General features: G+C 41.4%; 1 protein-coding gene across 2 annotated transcripts in view; it reads left to right on the plus strand.

The window, feature by feature from the left end:
* Window positions 1-15676, plus strand: part of ret (ret proto-oncogene receptor tyrosine kinase) — a 58959-nt gene that overhangs the window by 12725 nt on the left and 30558 nt on the right. For both annotated transcript variants that reach the window (XM_041269092.1, XM_041269091.1), the window contains exons 2-8: window positions 8239-8457; window positions 8813-9088; window positions 9673-9929; window positions 10311-10500; window positions 11827-12026; window positions 13495-13777; window positions 14308-14439. In XM_041269092.1, coding sequence (XP_041125026.1) covers window positions 8239-8457; window positions 8813-9088; window positions 9673-9929; window positions 10311-10500; window positions 11827-12026; window positions 13495-13777; window positions 14308-14439 — 1557 coding nt within the window. The remainder of the gene's footprint in view (window positions 1-8238; window positions 8458-8812; window positions 9089-9672; window positions 9930-10310; window positions 10501-11826; window positions 12027-13494; window positions 13778-14307; window positions 14440-15676) is intronic.

Below are 15676 nucleotides of genomic sequence, written 5' to 3' on the forward strand. Positions count from 1 at the left end.
GGCATCGTTTTTATTAAACAAAAATAAAATAAATATTTTAACAAAAACAAACACTGCTCACAGAGCACAAAAATAAAAGGTTTAAACAAAAATAAATCACAAACACAAAATAGGTCAGGATGGGCAATCTTCAATCTGCACGAGTTTTCTAATTAGTGGATGGGGCTTCCCATCCACATTACAAAATAAAACAAAAACACGCCATCATATATATCTATACCAAATATACACAAATAAATCATAATAAACAAATACAAATATGACACGGGCGGAGGGGGAGACCCTGCTCTAAAAATAAATAAACAATACATTTAAGCAGGGCTTTCCTACCGCCCTGCTACACACGCACTGTGTAGAGGTTCAATGTTCAGGTCAGGACTGGTGCTCTCTATCTTCTCACATCACAGCTTGAAGTGCAATTTCTGTCCATCTCCTTTTATAATAATAATAATAATAATAATAATAATAATAATAATAATAATCTTTATTTTGAATATAGCGCCTTTCACGATAACAATTGCTGCAAAGCACTTTACATGAATAAACCATTGACAAATATTAATAAAAGAATGCAAGAAAAACAATAAAAACAAAATGCTCTTATAAAGACTGAACTCCTGTAAAGCATGTTGCTCTTCTGTTCTGCAGGTCTGTGCTGTATGGTATGTTTAGCATCAGCACACCAGTAAATGAGCAGCAGCCATCAGTACACCAGTCTTAATAAATCTGTCAAATTCACATCAAATAACTAAAGGAAGTGAAAATCCTGATATGAGTAAACATTTAAAATGCTTTGTGCATCTGGAATGAGTGTTTCTGTGAATTTTAAAAAAGGGTAGTGAAAAAGTCTATTCTTATTATATATTATAATATTATATTAAAAAGTATACACTGGGCTTCTGTTTTCCATGTTTATTAATTTCATTTCTTTGTTTATTTTTTTGCTATTTTTGAGTTTTATGTAGATACCCTGAAGTCATTTTATACACTGGCACAATATGTAACTCAACACAATACATAGTAACTCAACAGTACTTGCACACATGTATCTTAGTTGCTGTCTTACACAATTAAATCATAAGAAGAAGAAAGAAGAAGAAGAAAATCCTTACAGTCACAAGCATATTCTGAGGTTTGCTAGTTGTAATCTGATTTTAAACCTTGCAATTGTGTACAATCCTCCCTGCTGAGTCTCCAATAGAAATGCAGCAACTCGCTAGTTGGGGTAGGTTTAAAATTGTATTTAAATGTTTTTGTTTTGTTTATTGAGGGGGGGGTCATTGGGAAAGATGGCGAAGTTTCCAGTGATATACACAGATTGTATTTATTTATTTATTTATTTGTTTGTTTGTTTATTTTTAAATCTGTGTTTATTGGTTAAAACCGAAAATCTGAAGCCCATAAGTATACAGAACTTGTCCTGCACCCTTTGTTAGCTCCATATCCTTTCCAGTGAAGGCTAATAGCAGGTTTCCAAAGGGAGGTAGGGAACTGAAGCACAGTGTCTGGCTACTGGACTTTGTGCTGTAATGCTAGTGGTGTTATTTGTAAATAGTGCCTGTACTGTCCTGTCCAGTGCCAGTACTGTGAAGATGTATCAGTTTGCAGAAGGTTTCCGGTTATTTCTGTCTCCCGGAGCCTGCGTCTGGCCGATCATTTGAAATCATTTGAAACATTGATCTGCGGGAATTAGCCCTCGATCGCTGGGTGACATAGTGTCACACACATAACTCATAGATTCAGTTTCTGCTCTGAGGGTTTGAAAAAGCAATCATGGGAGAGCACTGACCTGAGACCAGCCATCCTGCCTCCCTGTGGCAGTTATCAAAACCAGCAGGGTCCAGGAGCGGAGAGGAAACCAAAGCAGGGACCATGTGGAGAGGAAACCAAAGCAGAAACCAGGAGCGGAGAGGAAACCAAAGCAGGGTCCATGAATGGAGAGGAAACCAAAGCAGGGTCCAGGATTGGAGTGGAAACCAAAGCAGAAACCGGGAGAGGAGAGGAAACCAAAGCAGGGACTAGGAGGGGAGAGGAAACCAAAGCAGGCTGTAGGATTGGAGTGGAAATCAAAGCAGAAACCAGGATTGGCATGGAAACCAAAGCAGAAACTGGGAGCAGAGTGGAAACCAAAGCAGGGACCAGGAGTGGAGTGGAAACCAAAGCAGGGTCCAGGAGCAGAGAGGAAACCAAAGCAGTGTCCATGAGCGGAGAGGAAACCAAAGCAGGGTCCAGGAGTGGAGTGGAAACGAAAGCAGGCTCTAGTAGCGGAGTGGAAACCAAAGCAGAAACCAGGAGCGGAGAAGAAACCAAAGCAGGGACCAGGAGCGGAGGGGAAACCAAAGCAGGGTCCAGGAGCAGAGTGGAAACCAAAGCCGGGTCCAGGAGCGGAGCGGAAACCAAAGCAGAAACCAGGAGCAGAGTGGAAACCAAAGTGAAACGAGGAGCGGAGTGGAAACCAAAGCAGAGACCAGGAGCGGAGAGGAAACCAAAGCAGGGTCCAGGAGCGGAGTGGAAACCAAAGCAGGGTCCAGGAGTGGAGTGGAAACCAAAGCAGAAACCAGGAGCGGAGTGGAAACCAAAGTGAAACGAGGAGCGGAGTGGAAACCAAAGCAGGGTCCAGGAGCGGAGAGGAAACCAAAGCAGGCTCTAGGATTGGAGTGGAAACCAAAGCAGAAACCAGGATTGGAGTGGAAACCAAAGCAGAAACCGGGAGCGGAGAGGAAACCAAAGCAGGGTCCAGGAGCGGAGTGGAAACCAAAGCAGGCTCTAGGATTGGAGTGGAAACCAAAGCAGAAACCAGGATTGGAGTGGAAACCAAAGCAGAAACCGGGAGCGGAGAGGAAACCAAAGCAGGGTCCAGGAGCGGAGAGGAAACCAAAGCAGGGTCCAGGAGCAGAGTGGAAACCAAAGCAGGCTCTAGGAGCGGAGTGGAAACCAAAGCAGGGACCAGGAGCGGAGAGGAAACCAAAGCAGATACCAGGAGCAGAGAAGAAACCAAAGCAGGGACCAGGAGCGGAGAGGAAACCAAAGCAGGGTCCAGGAGCAGAGTGGAAACCAAAGCAGGGTCCAGGAACAGAGTGGAAACCAAAGCCGGGTCCAGGAGCGGAGCGGAAACCAAAGCAGGGACCCAAGTCTCTGTAGATCCTCTTCCCACTTCCTGTGAGGTAGATCAGTTAAAGGGATTACCTGCATCTTCACTGGAGTACAGTGACGCTGTGTGCATTAGTTGTTTACAATATTATACTGTGGTGAGAGATTTTTCGGATGAGGTGTAAAACCGACGCCCTATTGTAAGTGACTCTGCAGCAGTTTGTTGATGTATAGTTTACTCTCCTAGTCTCTTTGGATAAAAGTGTCTGCTAAACAACTAATTAATTAATACCTTCAATTAGTATTCCTCTCAATGCACTGAAAACATTTATTTATACTGTAACATGATTTTGAAGCTATTTTCCTTATTAAAATAGTTTTTTTTTTTTTTTTTTTTTTTTTTTTTTTAACCAATTCAGTCTTGGCTTCATATACTTTAAACTAAATTACAAATAGTCTGTGAAACCTGATAATTTTGACATCATTCTAATAATATTTGTGAACAATGTGAAAAAAAATCTTTGAGCCCTAAATGCTCAAGCACCATGAACATGAATGGCTCTGGGGTTGCTCTTTCATGCTGCCGCTGCCCTGCTGAAACTACAGTGACATGCAGAGTTGATTTTTACCAGAGGATACCTGGAGGTCATGTCTAACACATGTCTGTTTGAATCAAGTCTTGAGATTTTACAGTTTCTGATTTACCCCCAATTAATACAACAAACAACCTTTGGAATATCTTCAGGGCTATTAGTCTTCGCTTTATTTCCAAAGCCTTCCCTTTGATACTAAACGCATTTAAACATGTTGACTTTAATGCAGAATGTTTAGAACCAATCAGAAAAGTCATCAGAAGAAGTCCTTAGTTGCTTTATATACATTTCTGCAACATGAATTTGTGTAAAACTGCATGGGTACCGCACTTAGTATATTAAAGTGAACATATATTCAATCTGAAATCAGTTGGCTTACCCTGTGTGCTTAAAATGATGTGGTCACTAAGGCTAACACCTATAGCTAGCATATTGTTTTATCTTTAGTTATGTATTTATTTATTTTTGGCAATGGTAAATTTAAATGATAACGCCTGATGAATGTTTAACTATTAATTAATATCCTCTGGGCATCTAATAGTTAATGCAGTCATGTACATTGGGCCTGGCACTGCCCTGGCACTATATCTGAGCAGAATATAGGAATGTAACTTGTTTTCTTTTTCATTTTAAGCCAGGATTATTTATTCCCCCCCCCCCCCCCCCCAATTTAATTCCCATGAGGATGAAATCAATATGGTCAAATTGAAGTAGTTGCAATAGGTAATCTGTGCAAGAGAAGGAAAAGGTCAAACAGAAAAATAGAAGTCATTGGATCTGTTTGCTTTTTGTTACTGGAATTAAAATTAGCAGGGAAACACACACTCCTTACGATGACAAAGTGGTGAAATGTTGCTTTATGATTCAGAATGATAGCACCCCTTTTTATTCCAGTAACCCATTTGCTTGATAATGTTGGTTACTTTTATGATGCTTTTCGATGCAGTAATACTTACACAATCATCAAAAGGCATGCTGCAAGTTGGCCGGCTTTCAGACTGCATTGGGTTTGGAAGGATGATAAGTGCCTGTGTGGTGTGTGGGTTACTGTTTCCAGCCTCACAGCCCTTACTGAGTTACTGCATGACCCTGGTGGAGGTCACTTCTCCCCTGGACCAGCTGTAGGACTGACAGGGTACAAACAGGGCTGTATCTCACACTCTGGCTGGGTGCTGAATTAGTGCTTTGAACCATTTCCAAGGGGATTTTCCCACAGAATGTGTACTGTACTGAAGATAAGCTATTTATTCATATAGTACTAGTGCTGGGACAAATACTCAAATATTTGAACAAGCACAGCTTGAAATGTCTTGTTATATCAAGTACTGTATCAAAAACATATCATACAAAGGAAAACAATGCATAAATGACATCTAAAATAAACATTCTGTTTAAAAGAAAGATTCTCTCCTTTCATCAATAGGGCATCTGATGAAGAGCCACCAGGTTTGTTTTACTCCTGAGTTTTTTGGGGGTTTTTTTACATTGTAATATGGCATGGGTTATGCTTTTGTTTTCCATCTAATTCAAAAGGAAAGAATATTAAAAAAAAAAAAAAAACATGAAAACCCTCTATCCCACTTCATATTACTAACCAAATACAATTATTTGAAAACTGAAACTTTTGTTCTGGATGATAGTTGTTGATGATATATTAAGCGCAATTAGGTGAATCTGAAATTGTGGATTTCCAGGACACCCATGCAGTTCACTGAAACAGAACAAAGGGGAGTTTAATGAAACTCTGTTCTGAAGGTAGAGGTGGACAATGAGAAGGGGGAGTTTAATGAAACTCTGTTCTGAAGGTAGAGGTGGACAATGAGAAAGGGGAGTCTGTAAAGACACTTTGGTATAGCACCCCTGACACAGCAGGAAATTGGTCCTCCCTGAGAACTGGTAGGCTGAAACAGGAACAGGGTTACAAAATTTGTTCTTTGTTGATATTATACATTTCTAAACGTATAGGCTATTTAAAATCCTATATTGAGGTAAAGTATGGTGAAAAGCTTGATAAAACACAGTGGAATGATGGTAAACTGCAACCTTACTGTTCAAATTCACTTCAGTAAGGGATGCTGCATGTCTGCTTATTGTTTGTTTTTTTTTGTTTGTTTGTTATTTTTTTAAATCTTTTGTTGTTCTCAGTGTGAGGCAACTGAGCACAAAACAAAGGAAATATCTCCCTCAAAAGGAAGCGTCTGGTACTGTCATGCCTTTGGCTTAGCACGCTCAGGACTTCACTGTTGTATATAACTGAAGAGTAGCTTGAACAGAACTGTGGGTAGAAGTTCAGTTTTAAACAGACACATGGGCAGAGACAAGCACCCAGACACATTATTGCCATTCAGATTAACACAGGGAATTACACCAGAGCATACCATCATGAGCCCAGACCATACAGTAGCCATGCTAAATGCGCAGTCATTTCCTGCCATGCTGTTGTATGGTTACTGTGGTCTGCTTTACCATCCTGGCCTATGCACTACCATGCTTTCATTGGTGTTTCTTACAGCACTGTTGTTTTTTACCTCAGTAAATTAATAATTGCCGGGGGGGACCCTTCACAAAATCAATATGTGGTTCTTGTTACAGAGCGTGTAAGTATACAATACTACAGAATAGCTATCTTACCTGCTGAAAGGAGAGGAGTAGAAATCCACAGAAATAGGCTGAGGACGTGTTGGTTGAACTTGGTGATTGCCCACAATGTCGATGCATGCAAGATTCTTACAGGCCACTCTGAAACCAGAAACAAAGCCAGAATCAATACTGGAAACCAGAGCAAGTGCTGGAATATTAATAGAAATGTCCATCTTGTTGTCTGGTAATGACATTAACACCCTTCCCTAATGGCCATGCTCTGTCTGCGGGAAGGGAAACAGCAGGGATATGATTCCAATTAGAACATGCAGCTCTTAATGTTCCAGTAAAACCTCCAGCACCCTGTGAATGAAGGATATGTTTTCTTACTGGAGGTAATGATTCATTCCTGCAAAGTGTAATGATACCCCCTTAAATACAAACTCTTCAAGGAGCTTCAAGGACAGACTGGAAGTTAAGGGTAGAAAACAAGCACAATGCAATCACACATTTGATACAAACTAGAAAACCAGGAGAACCGTGGTTCTTAACCCCGGTAAAAGGGTTTGGTTTTCTTTAATGTCGTGGTTCTTAACCCCGGTAAAAGGGTTTTGTTTTCTTTAATGTCGTGGTTCTTAACCCCGGTAAAAGGGTTTGGTTTTCTTTAATGCCATGGTTCTTGATCCAGGTACATGGGTTCGGTTTTCTTTAATGGTTCATGACTGCTAGGACAATTAGTCACTGTTGCAGAAATCCATTTACTTTGGTAAAATTTGGCCTTGGCCCACTTGTTATTGTACATTAAAATTAGGGATATCGACATGAATTCAAATTTGATTAAAATGATTATAGCTGACAAAACAATTCCATACACAGTGCCCTCCATTCATATATATTCACTATACATGGTCCATTTCATACCTAGTACATATATAAAGATACCATATAGAATTAATTTCAAAACTAACTAAAATATGGCATTTTGCGTTGATTGGTTTCACACAGAACATTTTAATGAACTGCAGTTCACTTCCAAGTGAATTCAGGTTTGCTTTACTGAGTCCTTTACCACTGTAATCATAATAGCATTCGCTTGTTTTGCAAGTGAACCCAAATGTCTGGATGTGTGCATGTGACCAAAATGCTGTCAGATGGCTGTTTGTTACAGTGAAGGTATATATTGTATGTAATATGTACTGTATATAATACACACAGAAGGTCGTGCCCGTGTCATACAGCTGTTCAATACAGTGAAGGTATGTACTGTATATAGTACACATGGAAGGATTAGGGTGTCCGTGTCAGGCTCGCTGTGCTAGCTGTGTTTATTCTTTGGTTTATTTCCCATCTGCTATTGGTAGAATGGCAACACAAGCTTAGATATAGTATGGAGGAACACCAACCTTTTCTTGCTAGATTATGTGCAAGGAGGAGACATTTTTGTGGCGACCTAGGAGGAGAAATATTTTATTCATGGGTATTAACTGAAATCTAGTGTGAATTAACCTCTCCAAACTAACTGGGTATGAAAAGGTCCCTATGTCTCAAATGTGTAGTTTTGAAAGAAACATGTGTTTAGCAACACCCCCCCCACCCCCCACCCCCCCCCCCCCCCAAAAATTTTATCCTGGACACCATAACACTAGGTTAAAGAAATTGCTGTCTGCAGACCTTGTTTTTGGGTAGTCTTGCACTTTACTGTGAAGCTTCATTTACCTAGTGTATCACCTGAAGTATTGTTCTAAAATGAAAATAGAAATACAAGTGTGTAATAGCATCTTATTGTTTATTTCAAACTATACATTTGAGACATATATAATAGATGGCAGTCTGTCACATTTGAGACCTATACAGGAAAGATTGATTAGAAGTATTTTTGTCAGATGCAGCCACTTTAAGGATGAGCACCCCTTGGTGAGAGGGGAGTTGTGATGCAAACATTGACCATTTGTTCTTTATGATTTTTGTCTTTCAGCCTCTCTTGCGCTCTACTTCCCCCAGATGGAGTACTCTGAGAGTGTGTTTGTGGAGCAGCCGGCAGGCCCCCTGCTGCAGATTCACGCGATGAGAGAGGAGGAGAATGAGACTGCTCGATTCTCCCTCATCAGGAGCTATCCCTGGTTCCAGATTGATGAGAGCACCGGAATGCTATCCCTCAACAGGAGTCTGGACAGGAAGGACTTTGCTTTGCTGAGTGAGTACATTGTGAGAGAGCCCAGGAAGGGTGCTTCTGGAGCTGGAAAAGCTGATTACTTGGTCAGAGACTTTTTTTTTTCTTTTTAGGATGTTCGGAGCCATTTCCACTCTCATTTTGTTTTTTCTTATTTTTTTCTTTTTACTTTTTTGGCAAAACACCCTACAAAATGGTAAGGTAATGGAAAGCTGTTGAGATCATCATCAATATATTGGGGGAAATTAAGTAACCACATTCCAAACTGCACTCTGTCCTTTTTAATCAGATTGCAAACAACCAGTGGATGTATAGGATTCACATGGCATGACAACAATTCTTGTTTGATTGAATGTGAATGTTGCTATTCCTCTTGTAGCGAACGGGGAGCCCATGAAGCTGAAGAAGCTCTTACTGAAAGTTGCCGCCCTCTCCAATGAAGACCACAAGCACTATGTGGAGGTATCCCTGACTCTGATCAATGCCACAGCGCCCCCTTGCAGTGAGGTTAAGCCCAGGCAACTGTGTTTCCACGAGAAGGACTATGCACCCCACATCAAAGAAAACAAGCAACCTGGAGTGTTCCGCAACCTCCGCCCCCTGCCCCTGCAGCAGCGCTGCCCCCACATCAACATCACCTACAGCTTCGAACAAGGTACTCGAGGCGCTAGAGCCATCCTAGTCAACACAACTAGAGCAGAGCTATCCTTCTCAACACAGTAGAGCAGAGCTATCCTTCTCAACACACCAGAGCAGTTATCCTTCTCAACACAGCAGAACAGAATTATCCTTCTCAATACAGCAGACCAGAGCTATCCTTATCAACACATCAGAGCAGAGCTATCCTTCGCAACACCACAGTGCACAGCTATCCTTCTCAACACAGCTAGAGCTATTGCAATATTCAAGAACGGCCGCTAAAATATATTGAAAAATATATATTATATATATATATATATATATATATATATATATATATATATATATATATATATATATATATATATATATAATATATATATATATATGTTTCAATATATTTTAGCGGCCGTTCTTGAATATTGCAGAAACATGTTAACATATTTAAATATGTTAGTTATGATCTCTCTTTTGCAGAGCTCTGAGGGGGAACACTCAAGGTGCCTGTCTCCTTTGAGCACTAAACCAGCAAGAAATCTATCAGTTTGTTCCAACCCCCAACAGGATATCATGTAAACCATAAGCTCTGTATTCTTGTAGATCCCAGCCCTTTCGGCGACTTGTACCCATTTGAATTGGACCAGGACACATCAGAGCTGGCGGTGTCTGTGCCCCTGGACCGCGAGCAGAGGGAGGAGTACAGGCTTCTTGTGCGATGCACTGTCACCACAGAGTCCATGGTAACCCAGGTGGACCAGCCCCTACTGATCAGCGTTCATGATGAGGATGACAGTGCCCCTTGCCTATGGAATGGCTCCGACACCACAGAGGTAGTGGTGGAGTTCGACAGGAAAAAGGTAGCTTCATTGCTTCACTGCTGCTGTTTTATTTGAAACTAGACCACAAAGTGAAAGTCTAGTGCTAAACCACCACACCAATGAGCCCTGGCTTTATATACTTCTCAGTTTACTGAGCATCACTTTTTTTAGTTATCCCAGATTGGAACTAAACCATTCCCCAGTTGTGTTGTGCTCATTGTTAATTAATGGAATGTTTACATGCAGGTATGAGGTGTGACAACAATGCATTTAAACAGAGATTATTCAGTGGAGTGTGTGCCCATCCTGTATGTTTGTCAGTACGTCAGCTTTTGGGGAAATCAATACCCTGTGTAAACCTCAACATGATTTAGCAGAGTTTTTTTGCAGTTCAGTACTGAGTGAGTGTTATTCCTTCAGGGTGCAGTCCTGGGCAGGTTGCTTGTTTATGATGCTGACTCCACGCCAGTATACCACAGAGACCAGAGTCGCAATAAGTTCTCCGGCATCCTGTTGACAAAAGATACGTGGATTAAAGAAACATTCCAAATCAACCACAAGCTCACAGAGACCAGCTTCAACCATGTGCGACGCACCGTTCACAAGTACGGTGAGTCACACAGCTTGATCTGCACTGCCTTGTGTACTTTATATCATCAAATCCATTTACAATGCATTAATGTGGGCTTTGCCAATGTTACTATTACAATTGAACATAAGTATAGGTAGGTTTTATGAACATTTTAGCCCCTATGTTTTTCATTTGAACTTATCTCAGCTTCGGGGGTTCATATACTCAGAGACAGACGCTTGGGCTTGTGTATAAAACCAAATGAAATGACTGCATTTATTCAGAAAACACCGAAGCTAAAACCCATGCCTCTATTTGCAGGATTATACGGTAAAAAGTTCAGAACTAGAATGTATATAAGTAGCGCTTTAAGAAAATAGATACATATCTCCACTATATAAATAAACATTAACATCATTCTTTTTTATTTCAAGTTTACATTACTCTAGCAAATTCAATTTGCATACTATATATGAGAAAGAAAACTTTGTGTTAATGAAAAACATTGAATATTGTGTGCATGCATTGAAAGTGTACAGCATTTTAGTATTATGTGTGCCTGCTCTCCTGTGTGTCTCTCCCTTGTGTGCCTGCTTCCCTGTGTGTCTGCTTCTCTGTGTGTGTGTGTCTGCTTCCCTTTGTGAGTGTCTGCTCTCCTGTGTGTCTGCTCTCCTGTGTGTCTGCTTCACTGTGTTTCTACTCTCGTGTGTCTGCTCCCCTGTGTGTTTGCTCGCCTGTGTGTGTGTGCTCCCCTGTGTATGTGTCTGCCCCCCTGTGTGTGTGTGTGTGTGTGGGGGGGGGGGGGGGGGGGGTCTGTTCCCCTGTGTGTCTGTTCCCATGTGTTGCTACTCCCCTGTTTGTTTCTGCTCCCCTGTGTATCTGCTCCCGAGTGCTCCTGCTCCCGTGTGCCTGCTCCCCTGTCTGTGTGTGTCTGCTCCCCTGTGTGTGCCTACTCCCCTGTGTGTGTCTGCTCCCCTGTGTGTGTCTGCTCCCCTGTGTGTGTCTGCTCCCATGTGCCTGCTCCCCTGTGTGTCTGCTTCTGTGTGTGTGTGTGTGTGTGTGTGCTCCCCTCTGTGTGTGTCTGCTCCCCTGTGTGTGTCTAATCCCCTGTGTGTGTCTGGTCCTGTGTGCCTACTCCCCTGTGTGTGTGTCTGCTCCCCTGTGTGTCTGCTCCTCTGTGTGTGTCTGCTTCCTTGTGTATCTGCTCCCCTGTACGTGTCTGCTCCCGTGTGCCTGCTCCTCTTTGTGTGCCTGCTCTCCTGTGTGTCTGCTTCTCTGTGTGTGTGTGCCTGCTCCCCTGTGTATCTGCTCCCCCTGTGTGTGAGTGTCTCTCCCCAGCGTTGACGTGGCGCCTGTGTTTTTCAGAGCTGGTTCTGAACAGAAGCTTGCCCACCACAGAGAGCCGCTCACTTCAGCTGCACGTTCTTGTGAATGACACAGAGTTCCAGGGGCCAGGGGGGTCCCTGGTGCTCCATTTCAACGTGACCATCCTGCCTGTCTCCATCGTCTTTCCCAACACTAGCTTCCTGTTTAAAATCCAGAATAATGCTGCCCAGTTTGCACAGGTACCAGTGCTGTTCCTTTCCTACCATCTTCTGTTGCTTCAGTGCTTATAAACATTTATTGCATTGTGCCATATTAACATCAGTGTTCTAAGACAGATATTATCACAAGAATTGCCAAGTAAGTACATTTTCTTAAATAACCCCTTCAGTCGTGATTTTATTATTATATTGTTTTAAATTTTAAAACAATTTTTGTGAACTCTACTGATTTAGAGAAGTTCCTCTGCCAAAACATTGAACAAAAACACTGTGCATTATAAAATAGGTACATAGCATGGAAACTTAGCATGATAAAATTATACATGCAGTGACTGAAGGGCATATTTTAAACAGCAATTCAAATAAAACAAATGCATGTTTTTAAATGTGTTAACTGCCACTCTACAGTTAATATATTAAACATGTTCTACTACATTGAAGAGTGTTTGAATAATACTAATGTATTAAGGTTATTTGATTTCTCCAACAATATTTGTTTACTGTAATACTGGGCAATATTATTAACAAAACAGTAGTTAATAATGAGATAATGAGAGAATATTCAAATGTTGCTATCTGTTTGTATTTTGAAATAATATTTGAACTTGTACAGGAAGTGATTAGCTACCCAGAATCAAGTGCAACTGGTTGTATATTATTATTATTATTATTATTATTATTATTATTATTATTATTATTATTATTATTATTATTATTATTATTATTATTATTATTTATTATGTTGTTGTAGTTTTTAAAATAAAATTTAAAAAATAATCTACATATTAAATAAAATAAACAGGCTATGAGCCAAGAGACAAAAAAAGGTGACAGTGTTGCTACAGAAGCTGCTAATGCTGATTGCAGAACATTTGTTATCACTTTTTAAATTTTTTTTATTTAGCAGTCACCACTGGTTTTTGACCCATTTTTCCTCCCCAATTTGGAATGCCCAATTATTATTTTCATCCTGGTTCACTGCTGCACCCCCCAGTGACTCAGGGAGGCTGAAATGTGTTCCTACCAATCCGTTATTTTTCGCACTGCAGATCCACAGCGAAGCCACCAGACCTGTAGTGCTTTAGGACAACTCAGATCTGAATGGCTCCATTGCAGACCTGCAGGCGCACTATCAGCCACAGGGGTCGCTGTTGCGTGGTGAACCGTGGATTGCCCTGCCGACCTAAGCCCTCCCTACCCAGGCGGCGGGCCGCTCCCTAGGTCACGATCAGCAAAGACATAGACTGGATTTGAACCTGCGATCAGGCTATAGGGCACATTTTGCACTTCACTGGATGCGCCACTCGGGAGTCCCTGTTATCATTTTAATGAGATATACTATAAGAAACTAGCAAAAGTTTTTTTTTTTTTTCTTTGGTCTTCACATAGTATATTTATGTCTTTAAATCTTCCTTTTGAGTGTTTTTTATAGGCTATTTTACAAAGTTGCATTGGCTGCATGTGGACTGGATGTGCGGTGTGTTTTCAGATCGGCAAAGTCTGCATTGAGAACTGCCTGAAATTCCATGGGGTCAGCATCATGTATAAGCTGGAGCCAGCAGCAAAAAACATGACAGCCGTGGCCACGGCCTGTCACAGTGCGGTGGGCATCGTTTCTGGCCAGGAGGGAATCGTTGGGATCCTCTATGTAATCGACCCCAAAGTCCTGGGGAGACCAGAGTGCCTGGAGCTGCAGTACACCGTCACCGCTGTGAACAAACTGAACCCCAAGCGTGCCCGGACTCTGCTGACCATCACCCTGGAGCGTGCAGGTAGGGCTCCACTGTTGACCTTCTGTAAGATGCATTGGGCAGGAAAAGGGCTTCCAGTTTATCAGCAATGGGATGATGTGCTTGCCACATAGCTGGCTACATTGTTATACTCGAAATCAGAAAGGAAAAGCACAGCCAATGAAGTTAACAAACCAGAAATAAATAACACAGACTTCATTTACGACTTGGAAGAAGTCTTAATTGTTTTTTATTCCTTTTAGAATTTGGATTAAATAGCTTTGAGAACCTTGCCCATTGATTGGTTTTTGGGAAAATATTCTGTCAAAGATAGATTTTCAAATATAACTTTGCTGGATCTTGGTGTGAGGTTTCTCTACATGCTGTGTACACAGGTGGTGTTAGGACACCTGAAATGTGTTATTTTCAACCTTTGCTGGAGATATGTATTCCACTTGCATTAACTGTTTGTTGTATTGTATTGTATTGTAATGTATTACATTGGATTGTAATGGATTGCATTGGAGTGCATCGTCTTCAATCTGGTCTGTGTTTTGATCCCTTGCTCCCAGCTGGTGGCCACGCTCTGGAGGAGGACTGCCCCCTGTCCTGTGCTGAGAACCGATTGCGTTCAGACTGTGAGGCCTGTGGGGGCATGGGGGCAACGGACGGGAGGTGCCATTGGAGACAAGGCAGCGGGAACGGTAATGCCATAGAAACACTCACACAGAAACAAACACTCACAGAGAAACACTCACACAGAAACACACTGAAGTTATGGATCTCACATGCCGACTTCCCTGACCTACATTGTTCTAACATGCCAGAGGCTGTACACCTTGGAGACCTGCTGCGGATATGGGTACGGCCCAGCATGAGATTTACAGCTTATCCCGAAACAGTCACACAGAAACAAACAGTCACACAGAAACACACAGTCACACAGAAGTACTCACACAGAAACACTCACACAGAAACAGTCAGAGAAACAAACCTCACAGAGAAACACTTGCATAGAAACACTCACAGAGAAACAATCACTTACAGAGAAACAATTCCACAGAAACAAACACTCGCACAGAAACACTCACAGAGAAACAAACACTTGCAGAGAAACAAGCACGCACAGAGAAACAAACACTCACACAGAAACGCATACACAGAAACAAACACTCGCACAGAAACACTCACAGAGAAACAAACACTCGCACAGAAACACAGAGAAACAAACACTTGCACAGAGAAACAGACACAGAGAAACAAACACTCACACAGAAACAGGTAAACAAACACGCACAGAGAAACAAACACAGAGAAACAGTCATAGAGAAAAAAACACTTATATAGAAACAAACACTCCCACAGAAACACTCCCACAGAAAAACATCCACACAGAAACAAACACTCACACAGAAACACTCCCACAGAAAAACACCCACACAGAAACAAGCACTCACAGAGAAACACTCACAGAGAAGCACACACACAGAAACACTCACACAAAAAGAAATGCTCACAAACACACAGAAACACACAAATGAACACTCACACAGAAACAAACACTCACACAGAAACAAATACTCACACAGAAACAAGCACTCACAGAGAAACACTTACACAGAAACACTTGCAGATCCACTCACAGAGAAACTAACTCACACAGAAACACTCAGAGAGAAACAAGCACTCACACAGAGAAACACTCACAGAGAACCACTCACTGAGAAATACACAGTATCCGAATGGCTGAATATTTTATTGCTCAACAAAGGAAATAGAATTAATGCTCTTTACTCTCTTAAAGTAATTATAGCTAACCAATAGTTCCATAGATCTTCTCTGCAATGCACGTCCATTCATTATAAGGTATCAAATGGTTAGATTTGAAAGAAACATGTTTTTTTTTTTTTTTTAAAGCATGATATTTGGTATAGCTTGCTT

This window comes from Polyodon spathula, chromosome 13 (assembly GCF_017654505.1).
Source record: "Polyodon spathula isolate WHYD16114869_AA chromosome 13, ASM1765450v1, whole genome shotgun sequence".
Lineage (NCBI taxonomy): Eukaryota > Metazoa > Chordata > Actinopteri > Acipenseriformes > Polyodontidae > Polyodon > Polyodon spathula.